A 25698-nucleotide genomic window follows, 5' to 3' on the forward strand; every position below is an offset into this window, starting at 1 on the left:
AGGAGGAGGAGGAGGAGGAGGAGGAGGAGGAGGAGGAGGAGGAGGAGGAAGAAGAAGGAAGAAGAAGAAGAAGAAGAAGAAAGAAGAAGGGCTGAGTTAACGTATATAGGCAAGACCAGTTCATAAAGTACAGTATTTCCACCCTGGCTGAGGTTTCACTTCCCCATGGTCAACCATACTCTAAAAGTATCTGATGGAAAATTCTAGAAGCAAACAATTCCTAAGTTTCAAATACCTTTTACTAAGGTATATTGTTATAATTATTCTTTTAGTTGTTGTTGTTAATTGCTTACTCTAACAAATTAAACATTGTCATAGGGGTGTGTGTGTGTGTGTGTGTGTGTGTGTGTGTGTGTGTACAGAAAAATTGCATTATTGGGTTGATACTATCCCCAGTCTTCGGCATCTGCTGGGGGCCTTGAACTATACCCCTCAGTAAGGGGCCTGCCGCAATCATTTAAACAATAACGAATTCTTCTATTGCTTCTAAAAGTGCTAGCATTTGCCTTTATCTGTGATTGTATATCATTTTTTGTTTCTAATTTTTAAATGTAGCATATAATAGGATACTAGCTCAAATAGTTTTCAAATATTAACATATTAAACATGATGCTACTCTGGTGGGTATTAACTCTTACAGGTGTCTGGGGGACTGTGTTGTTTATTCCTTTAGGATAGTAGCTGGTACTCTGGCGACTTCAAAAATATAAAGTAACTCTCCGAGCCACCCAGCTGTACACTCAGGAGATAATTTGTATTATGAAAGAGTATGGCTTGTAGCATGGTCAGATTGATTATGTCACTGTGAGCGTTAAATTATGTGAAACAGGACAAAAATGGGTCTATGCAGATCTGCAGTACGATGCCCCATTACGGAACACCTCTCTGTTTCAGCGCTCGGAAGAGAATGTCGGTGGTGGTTCGCACCCCATCCGGGAAGTTACGGCTCTACTGCAAAGGAGCTGTAAGTTTTCTTGGCCTTTTACAGTTTTGATTTATGGTGGTTTATAATGTCCGGGTTAGGCATCCTGCTATGGAAATGTAACACAGATGTTTAACATGAAGCTGATGACATCCACGTTTGTTGGTGTTTTATAGTAACAGCATTCTGCCTCTTCTGGTTGAAATGTGGAATTCCTCCTGGGTAAATTTGGTGCATTGAAAAAGTCTGGCATAGCTTACTTTTGTAATTCAATTTTTAATACATGATATTTGAGGTTTATGTTATATTAGCTATGTTAGCAGATGACTAAATACAGAAAGTATTTTTAAATTGTATTAGGATATAAGGATACACTCCAATTTTAATCTGCTTGCCTAAAGACCGTAGAAACGGGGAGAGGGTTGGCTCACAATTATTACTGTAATTTCTCATTTGGTATTGCTTGTTTGTCTTGCTTTAAATATTATAGGATTGCTGATTGTTGGTTGTGAGTAGATTATATTGACAGAAATAGTATTATGTATTGCAACTGGATTTTCCTAGTTAAAGTATGTTTATACTCATGGAAAAAATGAGAACCCTACCAAGCAGGCCATTCCTTGCTAAGATAAGGCAAGACTTTCCTCCTGTGGTGCCCTTTGCCTGGTAAGCCCTTGACACACTTCAGCTTGGAATTTTACAATTTTAAATGGACTCAGTAAGTGTGCTCTGCTCCATGAAAACTGGGAAACTGAACTTAAGAAGAGCAAACCTCTTGTTTAAATTCCTGTTGAGAAAGTTAAATGCCTTGGTTTTAAAGCACTGAGACACAATTTTTGAATGCCATTGGTTTTAGGGCACCTTGGTAGAATCATTGCATGATGACTTCTGAATTTGGATATTTCATTTCTTTGGTTCTTGTGTTCCCATTGATTAAGACTCCCAACATGTGTCCATCATGAATGTTTTGTCAGCAGGCTTTGAACTGGATTTTAGAGATGTGATGATATGACCTAAGTCATATCAGGAGCTTAAGTGTAGCCAAGGAAGTGCCTATAAAGATCATTAGGATGTGGTGCTAAGTCACGTGGTACAGATTGTCCATGTTCCTTTGGCAACATGCACAGTAAGAGAATAAAAGGAAACTAAGACCTCCCATTCAATGGTTGGCATCCATCTGGTTTACAATACCCAAATCATACCTGTCCTTTTTAAAATTTTGAACATTCTACCTCTAAACTTTTATTTGAGGGGTTAAAGCATTGGCCAGAAAATAAAAACATTGGATATCCTTTTTTTAACCACAGAGATTGTTCGCAAGTTGAACTTCCGTGTTATATCGTTTCCCCTCCAGGTCAGAGATAAGTAGCTAAACAGCAAAGACTGTTTGAGAACTGCAGTGTGTGGTTTGACATGGAATAGCTGAGCATGGGCCAGGCAGAAGGGTTTGTATGGCTCGTGTTTGGATGAGGGGTTGGGTTGGGTTTGGCCCCATCCCTGTGCTCAAGAGCAGGTATTTTCTTCTTGATCATTTCCATGATGTTGGGGGAGCTGATCTGCAAACAGATGCATCCAGAGGTTCCGGTTGAGCCTTATCTCTTCCAGGCAAGAGCTGCTAGGGATGAATGGAGACAGGCTCAGAGAAGACTGAGTAGGAAGATTTAAGGCTTGGTAATTGATGCTTGCAGGTGCTGAAGGGAAGGATTATCAGGGATCATTTGGGGATTTCTATTTGGCTTGCCGAGTTAACACTACATTACCGAGATAGAGAGCTGAGAGTTACACAGGGCTCTCGGTGCTGAAGCCTGGATTTTCCAGGAACAGAAACTGGAGTAAAAGGATCTGGGAAAATGACCCAGCTGTTAAGAGTTCTTACTTACCTTCCAGAGAGCCCGAGTTTGGTTCCTAGCACCCATATAGCTCTAGGGGAGCCAGATACTCTGCCAGCCTTCAGGGGCACCTGCAACACATGATATACATTCACCCTGATAAAAAGACCAGTTATTCTCTCTGCATTCCTTGGTTGCATGCAGTTCATTGTCTCTGGGTGGGGTATGGGGTCATTGGAATGAAAATGGCCCCCACAGGCTCATAAGGAGTGGCACTACTAGGAAGTATGGCCTTGTTGGATTGGCGTGGCCTTGTTGGAAGAAGAAGTATATCCATGAGGGGTGGGCTTTGAGGTTTCAGAAGCTCAACTTAGGCCCAGTGGCCTTCCTTCCTGCTGCGTGTAGATCCAGATGTAGAACTCTCAGCTCCTCTCCAGCACCATGTCTGCCTGCATGCTGCCATGCTTCCTGCTGTGATAATAACGGACCAAACCTCTGAATTATAAGGCAGCCCCCAATTAAATGTTTTCCTTTATAAGAGTTGCTGTGGTCATGGTGTCCCTTCATGGCAATAGAAATCCTGACTAAGAGAGGGTCCCTGAGATTTCACCCTCCATTGTTTAGCTTCCCCATCATTTCTGGGAGACACAATCTCACAACAGACTTTCTGATCTTTCTAACCCTCTAGTCCATGATGGTCTCTGAGTGTTAGGTACGGGTGTTGTGGTGTAAATGTATCTACGATAGCTGACTGAGCTCCCCACAATTAGTTGATTTCTGCATTGTGACCTGTGGTGGTTTTCTGTAATGGTCTCTGCTCCAAAGAAAAGTTTCTTTAGTGTGAGGTGTGAGCCACACTTAACTGTTGGTATAAGAGTGAGCTTTAAAATGTAGTCAGAAACTGTGGCAGTAGTAGGTTCTCCTCTAAGACCCATAACATCACTAGTGCCAGGGAGTTGGCTAGGTTTCTAGTACAAGGCATGATTTCCCTCCTATTGAGCTGGCCTTCAGTCCAATTAGGGACCTCAGGTGCAAGCCAGCTTCCCTACTTGAGGCCAAGACTGAAGTGCTGAGCTTTCTAATCATGCAAAGGGGCTGAGAAAGGCTCATGCCAACCCCTACTAAGGCTATAAAACCATGAGGTTGGCATGCATACAAGAAAATACAGAGCTGGGGATCTGTGTGGAAATCTCACACCAGAGCACCATAACCAGAGAAACATGGATTCACTCCAGATTAGTCCATCTGTGTAGACCACTCTACCTCAGGATGTTTGGAAGCTCAGCATGATAAATAAAAAAAAGTTACAGCTATTTGTGTTGTAAAAGAAACTGGGAAGAGGATCTGGTAAACATGCAGGATGGATTAGAAATCTTAAGCAGTTTTTTTAAATCAATAAATGAAGCAAATTCTGGATTAGACCTAATTGAAGGGAGAATAAAGTTAGTAAAACAGAAGACAGTACTGAACATTTCATGTAACACACAGTATAAAGAAATACTGATAGGTTTGGCATGAGATGTGTATTTCCTGCTTTTTAAGAGTTTCTGTACAGGAGATACCTTGTTTTGTTAATTTTATAATTAAAAATGGAGGCATAGACAGTTTACAATTTATATCTGCAATCATAGCCAGTTAGAGAAAAGTACCATTTACTCAAATAAAACTTTAGTTTATTTAGTAAGTTTACTGTAATCCACAGAAAAACTTGAGAAACTTGACTAACACACTTGATCCTACAGGGACCTTAAGGAGACCAAAAATTTCAAAGTACGTGTCTCTTAAAATTCTATGCTATATCCAAAATAAACTGTATCTACAATCAGCTGCTTTGGGCAGTTCTCTACTATATCAGTGCAAAGTCTAGGTAATTCTTAATGGAGTCTGTCACAGAAAATATTTGTGTTGTGTGTATTTAAATATGAGCATGTTATGGGCTGGTGAGATTGTTCAATGAATAAAGGTAATTACCCAAAGCTTGCCAACCTAAGTTTAATCCCAGGGACCTGTATAGCAGAAGGACAGAACCCATTCCTGTGGGTTGTTCTCTGATCACCACACACTCAGTATGGCACAATAATGACATCATTTCTCCCTTCTCTTCCCTCCTTCCAATCCCTCCCACAGACCGCTCCTTGCTCTCTTTCAAATTCACAGCCTCTTTTTTCATGAATTGTTACATGCATTTATTTATATGCATATATACTTCTAAATACAGCCTGGTCAGTCTGTGTCATGTTACTTGAACGTACTTAGTCACTGTTCTGTTGCTGGGAAGAGACAGCATGACCAAGGAAACTCTTAGAAAGTGTTTAGTCGGGACTTGCTTACAGTTGCAGAGATTTAATCCATTATCACCTGGTGGGGACCACAGTGGCATGTAGGCAGGCACTGGAGCAGTAGCTGAGAGCTACATCCTGATCTGTAAGCCAAACCAAAGAGCAAGCCTGGGCCTGTTGTGGACTTTTGAAACCTCAAAACCCACTTCCAGTATCACACTTTCTCCAATGCCACACCCCCTAATCCTTCTAATCCTTTCATATAGTTCCACTCCATGGTGACTAAGTATTCAAATATATGGGGGCCATCCTTATTTAAACCACTACAGTATGTTTTTAGAGCTGGTCATTTGGTACTGGATAACCAAATGGTGTGCTCTTCCCTGGAGAAGACTATTTCTCCCATCATTCCTTAGACCTCAACCCTACACAAGTTGTTTATTCTTTTTTTTTTTTTTTTTTTAAATATATTTTAGTTGAGGCTGGGAAAATATCTCAGTAGGTCTTCATGCTTGCATGAAGTTTGATCCTGAGAACCTATATAGAAGGAAAAAAGAAATAGCATGATCTTATAATCCTAGGAGAAATGGAGACAGAGGGGGATCTTTGGGGTTTGTCTAACAGCCAGTATAGCCAATGGGCAAGCCCCACAAGCCAGTGAGAGCCGTTGTCTCACAAAAAGAAGATGACTAGCTCCTGAAGAATAATACTAAAGGCTGACCAGTGGCTTCCATATGCATATGCCTACACACACATGCATGTGCCTACACACACGTGCATGTGCCTACACACACGTGCATATGCCTACACACACATGCATGTGCCTACACACACATGCATGTGCCTACACACACATGCATGTGCCTACACACACATGCATGTGCCTACACACACATGCATACCGGCACATGCACATAGACAAAAATATGTTTTTAAATACAGAGCTGAATTCAAATTTTAGTCTAAAACACAGTGGGAGCCAGAGGTGGTGTCTCATGCCTGTAATCCCAGGTGCTTAGGAGGTAGAAACGGGAAAATCAGAGTTCAAGGGTATCCTCAGCTACATAATCAATTCAAAGCCTACCTGAACTGCGTGAGACCCTGTCTCCAAAGAACAAAAAGATAAAAAGCAAGAGGAAAACAATTTTTTGAGTGAATGGTCACCAAAAAGGAATGATTAACCATGGATTAAACTTTCCTCAAAGCTCCAGGCCCACCCACAGGCATAGTGATTTGGCTGTGCCGTGCCATCCCCAAGAATATCTGGTCACTGTGCTTTTCCTTACTGAGGGCCAGGACACAAGATAACCAAATCCCTTGAGGGTCCTTCCATACATTGTAAGTCTGACCTGATGGCATATACCTCTTCTAGTGTCTGTGGAGGAATTTTTTCACTCCTAAAAATATGGCAGACTCTTTTTAAAATCATAATAATAAATATCTTTGTGTGTGTTTCTATATTTTTTCTTTTTTTTTAATTAAGAAAAATTTATTTGTGAGGGCTTTGTATCCCCAAAAGAATCTCTTAAATATTTTATTCTTCACAGGCGAGCATGGCCAACCCCTGTGAGTGTCATTTGAAGGCCACATTCCCTCCCTTGCTCTTCTCAATACCACGAAGACTGTAGACAGCTCATTGATTGTTCTGGGCACCAGTATGCTTAGACCTACTGCAGATTTAAGCTCCCCCCACTTTCACTCACCACTTCTGTTTCCCAAGATTTTAAAAGATTTTCTTCCTCTGAAAATGGCCTCTGTTAACCTCGTGGAAATTTTCATGAACCGCCATAAAAAAATAAAAAATAAAAAATAAAAAGAACTCCCAAGTAACTCTTTACCCTCCCAGGAAGAAGCTACGATCACAGACTGTCATTTCCTTCCCTGTTTCCCTTCCCGTCCCACTACTGACGAATGAGAAGAAATTTCTAACTGGAGCTTGGGCTCTTCCATCTGCTGTGAGGCCACTTGGTTGTGTTTCTCTCAAGGGCTCTAAATCATACTCCATTAGTCAGCTTCCAGATCTCAGCCCAAGACTAGAAACCCCACAGTGGGTACTACCACTGAGAGAGTAATTGCAGGTAGATGATTTATTTTTTCCTGGTCTAATAAAAAGTCACGAAGGCTGAATACTGAAGTTCTTTAAGACATTAAACCAAAGCCAGCGAATAACTAAGGGAACAATAGGCAGTTTATAAAGGAGGGAAGAGCAGAGAAAAGCAACTGGTGTGCAACGCTAAAGCCAAGGGGACTTTAAAATGGGCCGGAGGAGGGGTAAATAGGATCAAAACACACTCTATGAAAATTTCAAAGAAATATCGGTTTTGATCCAGGAATTCCAGTTTACAAATGAAGTCAACCAAGTTGTAAAGCTGGACACAGTCAGAGACATCGTGTCCCCGCCAAACATCTCGGGACATTTGGCGGTCCTGTGCTGCCTTGAGTGTGCCTCTGTGAGCACAGACCCATAAAGGTACTCTTGTCCCTGGAAGGTTCTACGGTTGGATGAGTTTTATGTACACACTGTAGCCACTGAGGCTCCAGCTCACTGGAGAACTGCGTAGGACAGGCTCTGTCCAGCCAGCACTTCCCAATATTCCCTGAGTTCTAAGAGCATTCTCCGCTAATACAATTCACAAAATCCCGCAAAACCTTCAGGGATAGCGCTCTCTCTGTATGTTACACAGCCGCCCAATGCCTCCACTTCCCAGACTCTATGACTACACTAGGTCCTTTCTCTGTGTTTCCAGCCAATTCTAGATGAGTTGTGATTCTTACTGCGTCTCAAACATTATGTGGAAAATACCATCGTCCTGTTTGTGGAATTATCCCAAGAAAAAGCATGTGCATGTTCTCTGCAGACCAAACCTTACAGGCCAGATTATATTTTCTGCCTGTGATTGATTGAATCCATGATGCAAACCCAAACCCACAGATCCAGCTGTATTCCTTCTGGTCTTTGGGGAATCATTGTTACTCATAGACAAATAAATGTTCTGTGCTTAAAAGAAAACACTGGGAGTTTTTGTACAGATTGGAGACAAATAATGTTGCGGACTCCAGTCTTATTAAATCCAGGATGCTTAATGAATCCACTGTGCCTTCTGCTTATTTTCCAGGACACAGTAATTTATGAAAGACTTGCAGAGACTTCCAAGTACAAAGAAATCACCCTAAAACACTTAGAACAGTTTGCTACGGAAGGTGAGCATTATATGGAAATAGAACATGTTTGAAACACAAAGAAATCATAGACTTTTGGTATCTTACATGGTCATTGACTGTTTTACTTCCAAATTCCTTAGGTGAAGCATTGGTTGTTGATGATAGCTTAGATGTTCCTATGCACTATTCCAAGTTTTTTTCCTTAAAAAAAAAAAAAAAGTACTGGGAGACTTCGCCCCATTTGAAGTAATAAGACCTTTAAATCTGTGTCACTTTTTAGAATGGATACCTAAATGCTTTACCTTGTATCTGTTGGAATTACTTAAGAAAATAAAATAACTGAGCTTCTGTAATCTGAATAATAAAGAAGTATCTATATTATTATGTAAACAGTTATTATACTGTTATAACTTGACATTTTTTTATTGAGCCCCACCGCGTGACAGTGTCTGTGTGAGGCCTAGGAGTCTGTGGTAAATAAAATCAGCCCCCTAACTGTTCTCCTGAAATACATGATGATGTCTGAGGCGAGCAATACAGGGTCTAAAAAATGTTCTGGATTAGTTGAGTGGAATTGAGGGTCGTTACATGAAGAACATGTAGAAACTTACTGCTGCTCTTGATGGGCGTGTTCACCCAGTATCTAAATCACCCATCTCCATCTTGGCTCCTGGTTCAGCTAGGCTGACCCCTGCTCAAGTTCTTGTTTCTTCATAATCAGGTCTTTGAAAAGATAAGAATGTTTTCTAAAAACATTAGACCAAAATCAATAATAGGCTTTAGAATAGCAGGACATAATGTTCTCCAAGTTCCCAAGAATGCCAGAGCTCAGAAACCTGCACATCCCCCGGCTGGTTGTGCTGGGTTTGAGCACATCCCCTGGCTGGTTGTACTGGGTTTGAGCACATCCCCTGGCTGGTTGTACTGGGTTTGAGCACATCCCCTGGCTGGTTGTGCTGGGTTTGAGCACATCCCCTGGCTGGTTGTGCTGGGTTTGAGCACATCCCCTGACTGGTTGTGCTGGGTTTGAGCACATCCCCTGGCTGGTTGTGCCAGGTTTGAACTGCCCAACTTGCAGGTCCTACAGGTTTGGGTTGGAGGTCTGGAGGTCTGGACACCTCCTCTTTGGTAACAGTATTGCACAGCTCTGGTCCCCCATTTGAATTGGCTTGGCCCCCACCACGACCCCATTCTTCCTGCCCTTGGACCAAAGGATACTTCTATTCCCACACTGCCCCCAAGTAAATTTCCAGCCCCATTCCCAAAAGAGGAAAAGGAAAACTTCTCTAATCCAGCCCTAATATTCGAGTGACCCAGTGGTCAGTAACTCTGCTCCTCTCTCAGGAGGTAGAGCTGTCTTGCAGACAGTGAAGGGGTGTTGGGGCAAGAGTGGTAAAATGGATACCCTGGGCAGTGAGTGCAAATTTAGAACCCCATATGTCACAGGAAGTGAATGGCCACAGGAAGTGAATGAATGGAGAGGAGTGTGAGGAGACAACAGTTGAAGTGTTTGAGCCACACTCCAGGTTTGGGACCTCATCCTGGGGAACAGCTAGGGGGTTTCGAACAAGAACAACTTGCTAAGATGAGTTTTCTAGAAAAGTCTGCCTAGATGTGGAGGAAGGGATAAAAGGGCTTGAAATTGTAAGCAAGGTACAAAATTTCAAAGCTGGAAGAGCGTTCTAGACATTTGATACTGAGATTTTTGTCATAATTAAACTGACGCATCAACAAATTGTTTGAATTCAGTGAGACTATTCAAAATTGGATTTTGTTGAATAATGGAACCGTCAGACTTGTGACTGAATCTTTGATGGTGTGCTGGGGCATGCTGCCTTCTGCAGGGCTGAGGACTTTGTGTTTTGCTGTGGCTGAGATCTCCGAGAGTGATTTCGAGGAGTGGCGGGCTGTCTACCAACGAGCATCCACGTCGGTGCAGAACAGGCTGCTGAAGCTGGAGGAGAGTTACGAGCTGATCGAAAAGGTGCGTGGACCGTGGCCACCCACTGACAACCCGTTTCCGCAGATGTGTAGGCTTTGACCAGGAGAAGCAGAAGCAGGATGTGGAGCAGGTTGCCGGGGGTTGTCCAGGGGGTTGCTGAGTTCATTTCCTGGCATGGACCAGGAAGACAGAAGGCTAACAGAGAAAGGTAAAGAAGCACTTTATCCCTTCAGGATGGGAAGGGCCTAAGGCTGAAGTTCCCTAAATGGATGCAGACATGGGTATACTGTAGGGTCCCTGGATCCTTTCTTTCTCCTTCTTGGTCCTCGGTGTCTTCAAGTTCTCCTCACAATGCCTTCTGGGAATGAGAAGCTGCAATCCCACTGAGCCTGCTTTCACTTTTCTTGTCTACCTCTGTCTCTCTAACTCCCATTCAGCTACTTTTTCACAGACCTTACTATTGATTCTCAAGATCAACAAATTAGTAAATCTTACTATGGTCTAAAATCTTGCTGAATGGGCCCAAGGACTAGGTATTGTTGTATAGAGATCATCACTCTTTCCAGTTTTGTGTCATGATTCAAACAATCTCCCTGCTGGTGCATCCCATTGCTTCTGTATCACTGCATGGGACATACGCGTGCACACACACACACACACACACACACACACACACACATATATACACACAGGGATGCACACACACACACACACATACAGGGGGACACACACACACAGGGATGCACGCACACACACACATTCAGGGACACACACACAGGGATGCACACACCCACACACACAGGGATGCACACACACACACACAGGGATGCACACACACACACACACACACACACACACACACACACAGGGATGCACACACCTGCACATACACACACACAGGGACGCACGCGCACACACACATACAGGGACATACACACACAGGGACACACACACACACACACACACACACACATGCACGCACGGATGCACACACAGGCACATACACACACATACAGGGGGGCGTGCGCACGCACACATACAGGGACACACACACACAGGGACACACACAGACACGGACGCGCACACACAGGCACATACATACACATGGGAATATATGCACACACACCCACACACACATGCACACACTCAGAGAGAGGGAGACATACATATTGAAGCATAGACATAATTCATATGTTTATAACTAATACGTTAATGTAATATGAAATAATACAGCTTCGTGGATTCGTAATGAACAGTAAGTAATTCAACAGCGAATAACCCGGCACTGTCTCCTGCGCTCACGGGGCTGCGGCCACTTCCTGTGTTCCCTCACCACGTCTGTCAAATACCTTCATTTTACACTTAAAGAAGTCAAGTCTCTTCGGGCTGACGGTGATAGATATTCTGTGGTCGCTGCTGTATCAGTAGCAAGAACGCCTGTGTCCTTAATTAACGACAGTAGGCATTTTGTGTAGTCCTTCCTGTGTGCCTAGTGGTGTAGCAGAACTTTTGTGGAACTAATTGTCCCTGCCTACAGATGAAGCAATCCAGGTGACAGAAAGGCTAAGACACTGGACGAAGGTCATAGAGTTCAGGAGAGGACTAGCCACAGCCCCATGCTCTGATGTTTTCCGGGACCCTCACTCTAGCTTGATCTTGCCACTCAGTCACTGCCCAGTTACCTGATTCCCTTAGTGTCTGCCCCAGGGTGCACCGTGGGATCATGGGACCCTCTGAGGTGCAGTTCATCTGGTCTTGCCTGCAGGTGGGTGAGGCTGGCATTTTTTCCTCTCTGCTACAAAACTAGGGGCTTCCTGTGTCGGAAGGCAACCAACACCAGGACCTCCAGGACTAGTTCCCCTTCACCCACACGCACCCCACTCCACTCCCCATACCCTCTCCTTTATGTCATACCAGGGAGCATCTTGTTCTGGCCGAGGTGTTTTTCTCTGATATATGTAGATGCCACATAAAACTCAAGGTAGCCCCCTGTCTCCATAACATGCTGTAATCACTTTAGAGATGGTAGCTTGTTTCTAAAATAACTTAATGAATATTATGCTTATATATTACTTAAGGGAAAGATACCTAGATGATAGACATCTGTGATTAAAAACTTCCACCTTTTAACTGGGATACACATTCAATCTTTGTCCAGCAGATGGCGATCATGAGTTATATTAAAATTTAAGTTTCCTGGCAACTTGTTTTTTTTGTTTTTTCCTTCAATAGTATACAGCTACAGAAACCTCACATAGATTGCCTCTTAAAAGGATGCGGGGGGGTTAGAGCTAGCTGATTTTTAACACTTGTGATAAGCCCCATGTTGAGAAATCTAAGACATAGAAGTGTAGGGAGACAGGGTCCCACCTTCAGCCAGCCTATTCTAAGAACAGGGTTTTGTATGCTTTCCTACTTCTAACATAGGGTCCTCCTTCAGGCATGCATTTAATTAACATTCATTGAATAGTGGAGGTGACCTGGACCAAGGGGTGGCTAAGTAAATGAGGACAACTCCCTGAGGCCTCTAGACACCACTGTGGTCTGTACAGATTCCTTGGGTGAGGAACTTCCAGGAAGGACCCACTCTCTTGGTCTGAAGGAAGCTTTTGAAATGAAGGCCCTCCAAAGATTGTTTTGCCATTCAAGGAGAACAGTAGTTGTTGGGGGACCAGGAAAAGTTGGGCAAAACAACACAGGGGACCAGGAGCCTGAGTTAGTTTTTTCTGGACAGTGTCTCTGCCAGCCCCGTTCCTTTGAGGACCGCGGGGTTTCAGTGTGTGTGAGCCTGTGCAGGATGGCCCTGCTGTCTGTCTGAGGTTCCCCTCTGTGTTGAAATGACCTGGATCGCCACTCAGAAGCTGTGGTGACTACTTCCCTTGCAAACGGCCTAGTGAGACGCTTGAACAAAGGAGACCACCAGTTCTGTAGGTGTCTCATCTGGCTTAAAGTGCCACTGTCACGAGCCTCAGAGTTCATCTGCCTTGGCTGAGACACACAGGCTGAGACACAGGACGATTGTGCAGTCTACTCTTAATGTGTTTGGAATCCGTTAGCATGTAGTCCACAGTATTGGACTGAACGTGGAAGACAGTTAATTTTTAAACTGTGAGAGAGGTTTTTGCTTTTCTTTTTCTTTGTTCTTTTTCCAGAAAAAGAAACATTGGCTAAATCATAAGGTATACAATTGATGATAGCCAAGCTGCTCCCGTTAGTATGAAGGATAGAGAGAAGCCCCTCCAGCCCTCCCCTCTGTCTCCACCTTGCCTCATGGTGGTCCAGGAGAGGCTTCACAGGACTCTGGGCTCCACTGAGTGCAGGATGTAAACCGTATCATGTTACATCTGTGTGTGTGGATGCCTTACAAATGTGCTTTTGTAAAAGATCAGAGCATCATTGTCATGCAAGATGCTTCTGAGCATCTTCAAATTAGTGATACAAGATGCCACGGATACAGGAGTCCTGTTACACTGAAAACCTTCTACATTTGAAAGATTTTTAGAGTTTCTCCTTAAAAAAACACTATTTTTAATATATGACCGAGTAAGTGAAATTTTTACGGCACAATTAAAGTTGCGGTTATGAAGTCTGTAAAGTCACATGTCCCTCCAGTGTTTATCCAAACCAGTAACTCGGTTTTTAAAACTGAATTAAAGCCTTCTTCCTTTGGGAGTTATAACTCCTGCATAAGCTTGAAAATATGTGACTAGGTGTGGTGGCACATGCCTTTAATCCCAGCACTCAGGAGGCAGAGGCAGGGGGATCACTGTGTTTGAGGCCAGCCTAATCTACATAGATAGTTCCAGACCAGCTAGGACTACATGGGTAGGCTCTTTCTCAAAAAGATGGATGGATGGATGGATGGATGGATGGATGGATGGATGGATGGATGGGAGGTCGAGCCAAATAGACCACATCAGAGAGAATACTGACATTCACCCTGTCTGTAACCCTGCTACTTTTCTTCCAGGACATCTGTGTCTCAGAATGCATCCCTTTACCCTCAAGGGCCATACTACCTGGAACAGAACATAGGAGACTTTAAAATGTCCCAGACTCTGCCCTCTTTGCTCTCTCTGTTGACAGTTATTGTTAGAGAAGCTCTGGGATGTTAGCATCTGTCTGTAAAATGTACTCATGATTGTTCAAAGACAGTCTTTGGGTTCCAGCGCTTGCTTTCCTCTTGAGAATAAGAATCCTAATCCCGAGAAGTCGTCTCCTGAATCGGTTACCAGTACTCTGTCACTGAATCACTAGGAAGGGCCGGCGTCCTCAGCGGTTAGGGAGGATTTCGATGTCCCGGCCAGTCCTCCCGCTCTTGACCCACTTTGTGGACCGCAGCACCTTCTGCTCTCTCTTCCTTGGCGCGCGCCTGAGAGAGTTTGCAGTTGTCTCATTTTGCAGACCTGTTTTGTTTTCCTTCACCTCGTTCTCCGGGAGGACAGGCACTATATTCAGACTCACTGTCTCACCTTGTGCAACCACTTCAGGTGTGCCCTCCATTTTGAAACATCAGATTATTTTTAAAACAAATGTAAGTTTTCAATCCATGTACTGATAGGTGCTCGGGAAGACTTGGAAGTAACAATAATTAGGAGGTCTTGAAGTCCTGTGGGTGATTGTCTTCATTAAATTTCTCACCTTCTTACTGTAACCTGTGTCTTCAATTTTATTCCAACGGTTCTCAGACACATCAATCACTTTTGCCTTTTCCTCATTTGATGCTGCTATTATATCCTTTGAAATTAGCAGAACACAGGGCTCTGGTCTTACCTTCACATAATTAAACCATCCGTTGAGATGTGATTGTGTGTTTTTAGAGTAGGGATGGAGTTGGGTTTTTTTAATATTTATTTTAGTTTGTTTCACTAGGGGGGAATAATGACATCTTTAGCACTGCACAGGTGACCTGTTCGTGATGTCTGTGTTTGCAAATGCAGGTCATGTACCTGAAGAGTTAGAGAAAACAGTGTGAGATGCAATACATATGCACCAGTGGACACAGTGTTTCCTGGATGATAAAAGTTTTATCTTTTATTTCAAGTTGTGGGTTGGGATCTAAGTTTTTTCAAAGTGAACATTTGAGCCAGAGGATCCTTTACGGGCTGGGAAGGGAAATCAGAACGCTGGAGTTTGGGTATCATCTTGCCCTGCTTCACGTTTTGTGATTAATGGAAATCATCCACTAGACTCAGGCTTCATGCTGGCGGTGACCATAATTACCATATTCATCACCCTGTCCCAGTGTTTGACTGTCTGGCCTGTGTTAATCACTCAGTAAATATTTGATGAATAAATGAATTATTCAATTAGGTAAATTATTCAGAAATGAGAGCCTAATAAGTGCTTTCCTAGTGAGAAGATGCCCCCTCGTTCTACTTCTGTGTGGGAGGACGACCTGGGCAGCAAAGGTGACGCCACTGAGGATCAATTGAATGTGTTAGAAAGGGAGTGGGTAACTTTTATGTCATTCATTCTTTAGAAGTATAGGCCTATTCGCTCGTTAAATGTTCTTTCATGGTACTTATATATACATATAAGGAGAAGATGGAAAAACTCAACAGCAAGTACTTGATCTGTGATATGTGATAGGCTCTGAAGCCTAGTAGTGGGAGTGGGTTAAAACCTTCTGCTTTCCTCTTAGTGACTGGAGAGGAACAGCACACTGAGAGAGGAAAAAAAAATGTAATTCTAGACAGGATTTAAGGCCTGGGCCCTGAGACAAGGAATTATGATAGGACGTTGAAGTCATGATGTTGTACTTATATTTTTCCCTGTTTCCTTTCTCTTCCCCGCCAAGTATAGTTGATATTTGGAGGATATTTATAGATTGCCTTAATGTGGTATAGTGTAGACCGACCGTGACATCTGTGTGACCGAGTCCAACAGCCTTGTGCCCTTTGCTGCATGTAGCGAGAAGTGACTTGGAGAATTCCTAGAGAAATACTCAACTTAATAGGAAACAGGACTTGTCTTGAACGCTGATGGCTGCCAGGTTCACAGAGACTTCTGAATTACCATGGAATGCCGTTTCAAATAAAGCTACCACATCTACTCTTAGTGGCTTGCAAATGCCACTTCCATTTGTCCTAAAAGCTGGAGGAACGTTTGTATGATGTCCCAGTGACTGTGTGGTTTAGAGGTCCAGTAGTTTCCTGTTCTACTCTTTGCTTGAGCACATCTGCAGCCTGGCAGCACATCTGCATATCAAACCTGCCCCTTTTGAGCAGCGAGTGACCAAGCTTCAAATCTTCTACTGTTCACCTGGTCTTTTTTTCCCTCAGGGTCAGGGATCAAACTCGAGACTTCACATATACCAGTCAGGCAATAGCACCACAAACCTCAACTCCCCGATACCCTGAGTATTCAGTCCAGGGCTGTCTAAAGTGGATGTACAAGATGGTTGTCCTTTCGGATGGTCAGGAAAATGTTGGAACTTCTGATTACATTCATCTCTTCATTTTTGTACTTCACAATGCATACAATTTTTAATATTATGAACAAGTATGTTATTTGGAGATGTGTTATGTAGGTTAAAAATACTCAAGATTATTTTTTTCCTAATATGCTACACAAAAAAGTTTGGGATGATCTATCTAATTTCATCCCCAGAAAAATCCTATTAAATCTGTAATTTTACTCTCTTCTTGCTGGTGTGAAAGTAGATTCTGAGGTAATTTAAGTTACTTGATACAGGACATATATCCATGTGAGTCGGCAGAACAAGAATTGAAAATAAAGTTCTGTCTTAATTCCAGTCTTGTGTTAAGAGTCCATATGTCAGACTGCCAACCCAGTTTAGAAGAAAGCAGGAATATGTAAAAATATCAGAGACTTGAAAAATCAAACATAATCAAGTGTGCACTTGGATAATATTAGCCCAGCATTTGGGGTAGGACTAGGTGTCAGCTCACATGGGACTTTTCCACTTAGTAAGTGAGGCAGCCCCTATTCTCTGGCACACTCTTTTAAAAAAGAGAGAGAGAGAGACATGATTTTCATGGATTCCCTTCAACTTATGATCTCAGAGTACTCCTGAGTTCCTGCCGTTTCTGATCACATGCTCCCCTTTGCTGGTGTGATAGCTCGCTTCTTCCCAGCACTCCACGGTAGACTTTCCACGCTGGGCATGGCTGTCTTCTGACTCTCATAAGATAGATGAGTTGTTTTTTGAGAGTTACACCCAGTCGTCTTCCCAAAGCCTGATTCTTTTCAGCTGGGTGTGTGACGTTCTGGCCTTCTTTGCTAAGTCCTTAGCTTTACGAGTTCAAATGTGATTTCTGTGGTTCAAAAACACATCAAGTTAAAGCCCTTTTCTTGGCCTTGGAAGAATTAACCAGTTGTATGATGTCTCCAGAAGCAGCCAGCAAGCCATCCCAGTGAATTAATGTCGTTGGTTTTAATACTGTAGCCCAGCCTGAGCTAAAAAGGAAAGACGTGGGAGCTCCTTTGTAGATGAAACTGCAACATGGTGTGCTAAGGGATGCTGAGAAGAAAATTCCCAGAGGCCCCTGCTTCTGCATAGTGCAGAACACAGGAGAGCCTGGCTGGCTCTGAGAACCAGTTTGTGCTATAGCTCGGAGAGTTCCAGGCACATCCAGATCCCAGGGTCACTACAGTTAAAATTGCAAAACAGTGGCCTCTTAACTGACCCCTGAGTCACCGAGCTTCCCAATCCATGCCAGATTAGCCACTAGTGAACTTCCTACAATGTGGATCTGACCCCGCATCTCCCTTACTGAAAACTCTTCCCCACATATCCTTTGGCTTTGTAATCACCATAATATGTGAGTTCATCAACCTTTCTTTCCTGGAGCTTCTAGTCTCCTGCTCACCACCACCACCACCACCACCACCACCACCACCACCACCATCACCACCACCACCACCACCACCATCACCACCACCACCACCACCACCATCACCACCACCACCACCACCACCACCACCACCACCACCACCACCATCACCACCATCACCACCACCATCACCACCATCACCACCACCATCATCACCATCACCACCATCATCACCACCACCATCATCACCATCACCACCACCACCACCATCATCACCACCACCATCACCACCACCACCACCACCACCACCACCACCATCACCACCACCACCACCATCATCACCACCACCACCACCACCATCACCACCACCACCACCATCATCACCACCACCACCACCACCACCACCACCACCACCATCACCACCACCACCACCACCACCACCATCACCATCACCATCACCACCACCATCACCACCATCACCACCACCATCACCACCACCACCACCATCATCACCACCACCACCACCACCATCACCACCACCACCACCACCACCATCACCACCACCATCACCACCACCACCACCACCACCATCACCACCACCACTACGCTCCATGGTATTTCTTGTTCTTGTATAGGGTAAATGGCGCCTTCTCAAACAGGATTGGCTTCCTCACGTTTCTGGCTTTACATTTGCAACCTGTCTGTAATGAGCATCTCTTATCTCTCTGCACCTCTCCTGACTGTTTGCCTACATCTTAGCTCAGTGTTTAGGGTTAGAGTCATTCTAGCTTCTGTCATATAGAATTTGTTTTATCATTTGGTTTTTGAGGTAGCCATGCTAAGCGGATACTTCTTTCCAATGATTGTCAGTTATGATCATTTATAAGTACAGAGTGCTAAAAACGTGTGTGTGTGTGTGTGTGTGTGTGTGTGTGTGTGTGTGTGTGTGTGTTTTCAAGGATGTGTGTGTATGGAGGGCCGAGGGCAGCCTTGGGTGTTTTTCCTCACATGGTCTCTCACTGGCCTGGAACTTACTGACTGGCTAGACTGGCTGGCCAGCAAGCCCCAGGGACCCCCCTGCCTCTGCCTCCTGGAGCACTGGGATTAGAAACACACACGTTCACCCAACTCTTCTTTATTTTTAGTTTTTTATGTGGATTCTGGGGATCTAGTCAGGTCCCCATGCTGGCTTAGCAAGCCCTTTATCAAGGGCCCATCTCCTCAGCCCCCAAACATAGCATTCTTGTAATGTGAAGCAATGTTTCTCTGATGGTAACTCTATATTGCAGGTAAGAAGTGTACCTGGAGTTTAGGATTAGAGGGAGGGGGGAACGACCTGGGAATGGAAGTCCTGAAGCCAGGCCTAGGAGAAAGGTAGATGCGAAACAAGGAAATAGCCAGAGTATTCAGTCAGGCAGGCTCAGGTGCAGAGACTGGACAACTGCAGGCATTCTGTGTTCGTAGGTCTGCTAATGCCAGGCCAATGGCCGCATCCACCCTCTGCCTAGTTTTGCTGAGCACAGCTACCTCCATTTGTTTGCAGAGTGTCTTTGGCTGGTTTTATGTCCTAATGATAGAATTAAGTTGCTGCAGAGAATTGTGACCCTCTAAACCCTGAACTATTTATTATTGTTTAAAGAAAAGCAACTTGGCAATCCGTCTCCAGACCAGCAATTCTTATAGTGAGGTCCTCAAACCAGCAACCATCTCGGGAACTGCACATTCCCAGGCCTCCCACCAGCCCCGACCAATGAGAAATTCTAGGTGCAGAGTCCCATGGTGTGTCGCTGAGGCCTGCTAAGATGAGGAGCCCTGACTGAGGGCAAGGCAGGCAGAATTTAAGGGAAACAAGCATTTCCAGTGATTTCTTTCTTCTTTTTCAGATGGGAGCTCCCTCTCAAACTCACTACATTAGCCCCACCTAGTCTCAGATTCACAGCAGTCCTCCTGCCTCAGTGCCCTGCGTGCCGAGACTACAGTCATGAGCCACCAAGCTGGCTTGCTTGATAAATTATAATTCCATGATGGAAGGAACTCACAATTGTATCCCTACTATCTTGCTCTGCTCTCCTTGCTTGATATGAATGAATGAATGAATGAATGCAGGCATGAGTGTGCCAGTGTAAAGGAGCTAATCCCTAAACACAAAATTGGGATCTGCACATAAAAGAGGGAATCAGGCAGCCCACCAGGGTGGCTCAGCGCTGGGGCTGAAAAGCATTTTCAGGAGCAGAGTGCTACTAAAGGCAGAGTGTCAGCCACAGATGATGAAGGACCTGATGTTTGGATCGGATTCCCTCTGGCGTGGCTCCTCTGGCCATGTTGCTTTGTTGTCTTCCTCCTATAGCCGTAGCTCACCTGCTTCTCTCTTCCACTCTGGAAGTCAGTGTATTTGACTGACACCCCCCCCCCCCAAAGAACCATAAACTCAGATCACAGATGTGAAACATTTCCCGGAGTCTGGACCCTTCTTTCTGCTTTGGAAGTGCTGGGCGCTTCTCCCTCCTCACCTTCCTGGCCACCGTCTTCCCTTACACTGATGCCTGCAGGAAGCATCTTGCTGGGTTATGTGTATATTTCCGGGGTGGGGGGGTAAACTCTGCATATCAGTATTGTATCTTTGTCTTTAGAGAAACTGACGCCAGACAGACCGTGCTGCGTTCTGAAGTGTGAACTGGCATGAGTGGGATTATTGTATTGTTCTCATTTAAAAGCATAGCACAGATATGGTATCTAAACACTGATGACCTACTTGCTAATATGAAAATACAGGTCACGCTGAACACCTGTCACTTAGTAAAGTATACGTGCATTGATAGGGGAGAAAAAAAAAACAAAGTTTCTATATCTATCTTAATATGTGTTACTGGAATATACTTGAAGTTTCTAAATATTCTGTATGAAAGTTTTTAACTTCACTGGGGTAGAAATTTTGCATTTATCTCCCCTTTAAAAAAAAAAGAATACATACTTTAGAAAATAAAATTTTTGAGGGCTTTTGTATGTAATTAAATATTATTCCATGATTTTTCTGTGATAACTAAATGCATATTATGTCAAAGAGTCATCAACCTGACCCTTTATAACTTCTGGCATGGTGACATTTTGAAAGGAAAATTAGCGTTTAGGCTTTTTTTTTTTTTTCATTCCATGAATACCATGGGAATTTCCTGGTGTTTCAACACATTCTGAATATGTAACTCCCACAGTGGCCATTAATGGCCATCTGTGTAAGGTAATACATATTTGGGATGAAACTGATTACTGCCTGAACACTTTGGTGGTGCTGCGATCAGGAAAAGCATGCAAAGTTCACATCTTTTTTTTTTTTTTCTAATGACAGCTGTGTAGCTAAAGATATTAATTTCCCCAAAAGTAAAACAGCCTATCAGTCAAGATCCTAATCTCACAATAAATACTGAGAGGAAGGAAAGGCGTCTGCAGAGCCCTCCACTCACGGCGGTGACTGCTGTCCTCAGGGCACCGAGCATCAAGGGACATGCAAGTCCTCTGGGGTGCGGTGTTTCTTTATTCAGACCCGGGTTAGGACCACTGCCCATTTGCTGAGGGCTCAGAACTGTCCATGACACTTGTAGAAACTCCTGTGAGAACTGCCACTGACACACACCATGCTGGCCTGCTCATCCCCTTTCTCAGCATACCTGACTATCCCTACGGTTTTGTTTATTTCTATTATTTTTGCTTTGATTAAAATGTTTTCCTTTGCCTATATAAAACCAGACTGTTTCCTTCTTTCAAATAGGATTTCTTCATGATCTCTCTAGTGAAGTCATTTTATTTTTATAGCTTTGTGTGTGGTAATGTGGACCTATATACTTTCTGAGCTCATTTTCTCCCCAAGAGTTTAACTGGGAACTACACAAATATATGTGTTTATATAATTCTCATGACTTTGCTCATATCTTGACTCACACTAATTATCTAGGTACCTCAGTGTTTTGTGAAACACATTACAAAAGATAATCTTTTTCCAATTTAGAAACTTTGAAGGTTTTGTCTCTGAACAATCTCCATGAATGTTAAAAGGCCTTATAAAGCCGCCATAGAAAATTTAAAATTGGAATCCAGCTCCATCTTTATCCTCGAGGGGATATGAGCCATAATGATGTGACTGCAAATACCCTAAAGTAGACACAGAAACAGATAGAATCACTGTGTGCATGTTGGGATACAGCAGCAATGATACTGCTTCACCGACGTTGAGCCTCTCTGCCTCTTCTCCTTGACCTCAGTGATAATTATTCATCAGGGTATGATAGATTTCAAATCTGCTTCCTACTAGAGATAATAAAATAACACTGTCTTCCTTTAAAAAAAAAAGGGGGGGGAGCTGTACCTTCTCATTTTCTGTGTCATATACTAAGTGTCACACATCAGTTGTGTTCCATAGCTGTTCAGGGGATTTGGAACATACTGAAAAGAAAGTAGTCTACATGGTAGCAGTATTTTGGAACATTTGGGTTTAAATTTTGTCTTGTTTGTCACTTAGTGAACATGCCCAGTGCTCACTTTTGATGCCATTGGGATGCAAAGATAAATAACGTGATCCTACATCTCTGCAAGCCTACCAGAGTCCCACAAACACCAGATTTAAACACAGGTTGAATGTCCCTTGTGTGACATGCTAAGTTGTTGAGCTTTGGTTGTTGTTGGTTTGGGTTGGGTTGGGTTGGGTTTTTCCCCCAGATTTGGGACTTTGTCTACATAATGAGATTCTTTGGGAATGGTACCCAAATCTAAGCATGGAATTCATTTTTCTCATATACCCCTCACTCACATGTCTGAAGGTGATTTTATGTTGTGATTGTCCACATCTTGTTGTGCTTACATTGTGACTGCCACCTGTTACCTGAGGTCATATATAGAATTTCCCACTCGTGGCATCTTGTTGGTACTCAGACACATACAGATTTTGTGCCATTTCAGATTTTTCCGTTATAAGTATTCAATCTGTATGGTAAGTGAAACCATGTAAAAGTTAGCTGAATTCTGAACAGAAAGCTCAAAGAAGCAGTAACTTTGAATTTGGCTTCATTGTATAAGTCAGGTGTCACTAGAGAAGGGACTGAGGGAGGAGGTGGGGCTATCTGGATAACCATACTATGTGAACAGCTTTCATATACTTGGCCCTCTGTGTGTCGCTTGTGGAAGAGGCTACTGTAGCACTCGTTCCCACCCATCCTTCTGTCTTGACAGATCCACTATGGAGGCTAAGAAAACTAAATACATAATTAGTGACAGCCCTCTAACATAGCCCCGCCAACCGGCCTTGTTTGGGAATATGTTGAAATATGTAGAAACAGATCTGTTTTCTAAATGAGAAACAGATATACTTGCTATTGACTCCTTGTTCCTGCCTTCAGAATAGCCATTTTAGTTGTGCCCACGCCAACCACTCTGAGATATTAGGAGAATTGAATGTGGAGTTGAATGTGAAGATGTGGCTGAGTTCCCAGTCGCTACCTACCGCCAGCCTGCTTATGTAAGGGAAACCAAACCGTCTCCCAAGTCATTGTTTTCTATGGCAGCTAGAGGCACCCCCAGCTGATGCAGGCATAAACTACATACACATGTAGCATGTGCTCACTTCATGTCTTACTGTTGAGTCTTGGTAATTCTTGAGATTGTTTGCCTTTGTTGTTGCATAATAATCAGACCTGTCTTGATTATTGCATTTGTTATTATAATCTGTGTTCAGTAAACTTTGCTATTGTACTTGCTTTGAAACACCGTAAGCTTAATAAACATGTGTGTTCTCATGGCTCCATCAGGCAGCCATTCCTCCATCTCCCTCCCTCTCCATGGGACTTGTTCTCTGAGCTTTAATATTTAAAGTAGATTCACTCTACTGTCACTTCCAAGTATGTAAGCAAAAGGAAGGGTTGAATGTCTCTCATTTGGAATCAAAAGCTAGAGACTATTAAACTAAGCAAGGAAAGTCTATCTAAAGCCAAGAAAGGGTAAAGGTTTGTCTTTTTTCACCAACTAGCCAAGCTGTGACTATCATTCTTAAAGGGTGTTAAAGTCTAGTTCCAATAAACACAAGAATGATACAAAAGTAAAACAATATCCTGACGCTGATGTGGAGAATGTCTTTGTGGTTTGTTAGGAGATCAAACCAGCTAAAGCATTCCAATGAACCAAAGCCTAATTGAAAGCAAGCCTTTGGCATGGGTGGTTCAGTGATGGATTTCTCACAATTCAAAGCAAGCTCTTGGTATGGGTGGTTCAATGATGGATTTCTCACACTCCAGAGCAAACTCTTGACCTCTTCAGTTCTGTGAAGGCAAATAGAGATGAGGAAGCCGCAGAGCAGGGTTCAAAGTCAACAGATTGGCCCCACTGCTTTAAATGAAGAATCCATCCCCATACAGGGAAGTTCAAGGTCAACCAGTAAGTGCTGATGCACAAACTGCAACAGGATATCCAGACGGTCTAGCTCAAATAGTTGATGAAGATGTCTATATTAGCAAGTGGACTTTCACTGAAGATCAAACAGGCTTCTAATTAGAAAAAGAAGGCACCCAAAACATTCATAGCTAGAGAGGAGAAATCACTGCCTGTCTTCTAAGGGACAAATTGGGACAATTACAGCGGGTGACTAAGGTAAACTGGTGCTAATTTGCCATTCTGAAAGTCTTTGGGCCTTGAAGGGTTATACTGTAGTGAATCTATTCTGTCTGTGTTCTGTATATGGAACAACAAAGCCTGGGTGACGTATCTGTTTATAACATGACATGCTGAACATTTGATACCCATTACTGAGAAAAGCAGTTTGGAGAAAAAAATAATTTAAAATATTATTACTCATTGACAATGCACCTGGTCAGCCAATGATTTTAACAGACTTATAAACAAAGGAAGACTAATGTTTTCATGCCTGCCAGCATGACACTTACTGTGCAGCCCACAAATCAAAGAGCAAGCTCAATCTTTAAGGCTTAATACTTAAATACTTTCTGTAATGGATATAGGTACAATAGTGACACTCTGATAGATCTGGGTAAATTTAAAGCATTTTGGAAACAAGAAGCCATCCTAGATGCCATTGTGGTTCATTGGATGAAGTAAAAATAATAGCACATTAAAGAATCATAGAAAAGGGTGACTCCAGCCCTCAAAGATTACTCTCAGGGATTCAAGACTCCCAGTAAGGGAGTAACAGTATATGGCAGTTATAGTAAAAGAGCTAGAGACTGCAAATGAATTTCCATAGTCATATGATAAAACTTTAATGGGCAAACAAAAAACAAACACACACAAAAAGTGCTTTCTTGCAGTGGAATCTATTGCTGAGGAGGATGCTATGAAAATTGTTGAAATGTTAACAAAAGAGTTAGAATGTTCCAGAAACTTGGTTAGGAAGGCAGTGGCAAATTTTGAGATGATTGAGTCCAACTTTGAAAAAGTTCTGCTGTGGATAAAAGACTGTCAAATAGCATTGCATGCTGCAGAGAAAACAGTTCATGGAATGAATAGACCATGTGGGAGATTCCCTCGTCTTATTTTAATTGGCAAGCCTCCTCAGCTGACATGTCAGGAGCTATCAACATCAAGGCAAGATGCTTCATTGGCAAAAACAATCTGACTCCCGAAGGCTCAGGTGACCATTAACGTTTTTTAGCAATAAAGTATTTTGAATTAAAATACTTGCATTGTTTTTTCATACATGATGGTATCACCCACTAAAGGGGCTATAGTGTTGTATAAACATAAGGTATACTTACTGAAAAAAGCAAAAAGT

General features: G+C 43.1%; 1 protein-coding gene across 7 annotated transcripts in view; it reads left to right on the forward strand.

The window, feature by feature from the left end:
* The window catches only part of Atp8a1 (ATPase phospholipid transporting 8A1), a 224799-nt gene that overhangs the window by 106017 nt on the left and 93084 nt on the right, over positions 1 to 25698 (forward strand). For all 7 annotated transcript variants that reach the window (XM_036201199.1, XM_036201202.1, XM_036201198.1 and 4 more), the window contains 3 exons: positions 895 to 964; positions 8147 to 8231; positions 10037 to 10176. In XM_036201199.1, the coding sequence (XP_036057092.1) occupies positions 895 to 964; positions 8147 to 8231; positions 10037 to 10176 (295 nt within the window). The remainder of the gene's footprint in view (positions 1 to 894; positions 965 to 8146; positions 8232 to 10036; positions 10177 to 25698) is intronic.

Source organism: Onychomys torridus, chromosome 10, assembly GCF_903995425.1.
Source record: "Onychomys torridus chromosome 10, mOncTor1.1, whole genome shotgun sequence".
Classification (NCBI taxonomy): domain Eukaryota; kingdom Metazoa; phylum Chordata; class Mammalia; order Rodentia; family Cricetidae; genus Onychomys; species Onychomys torridus.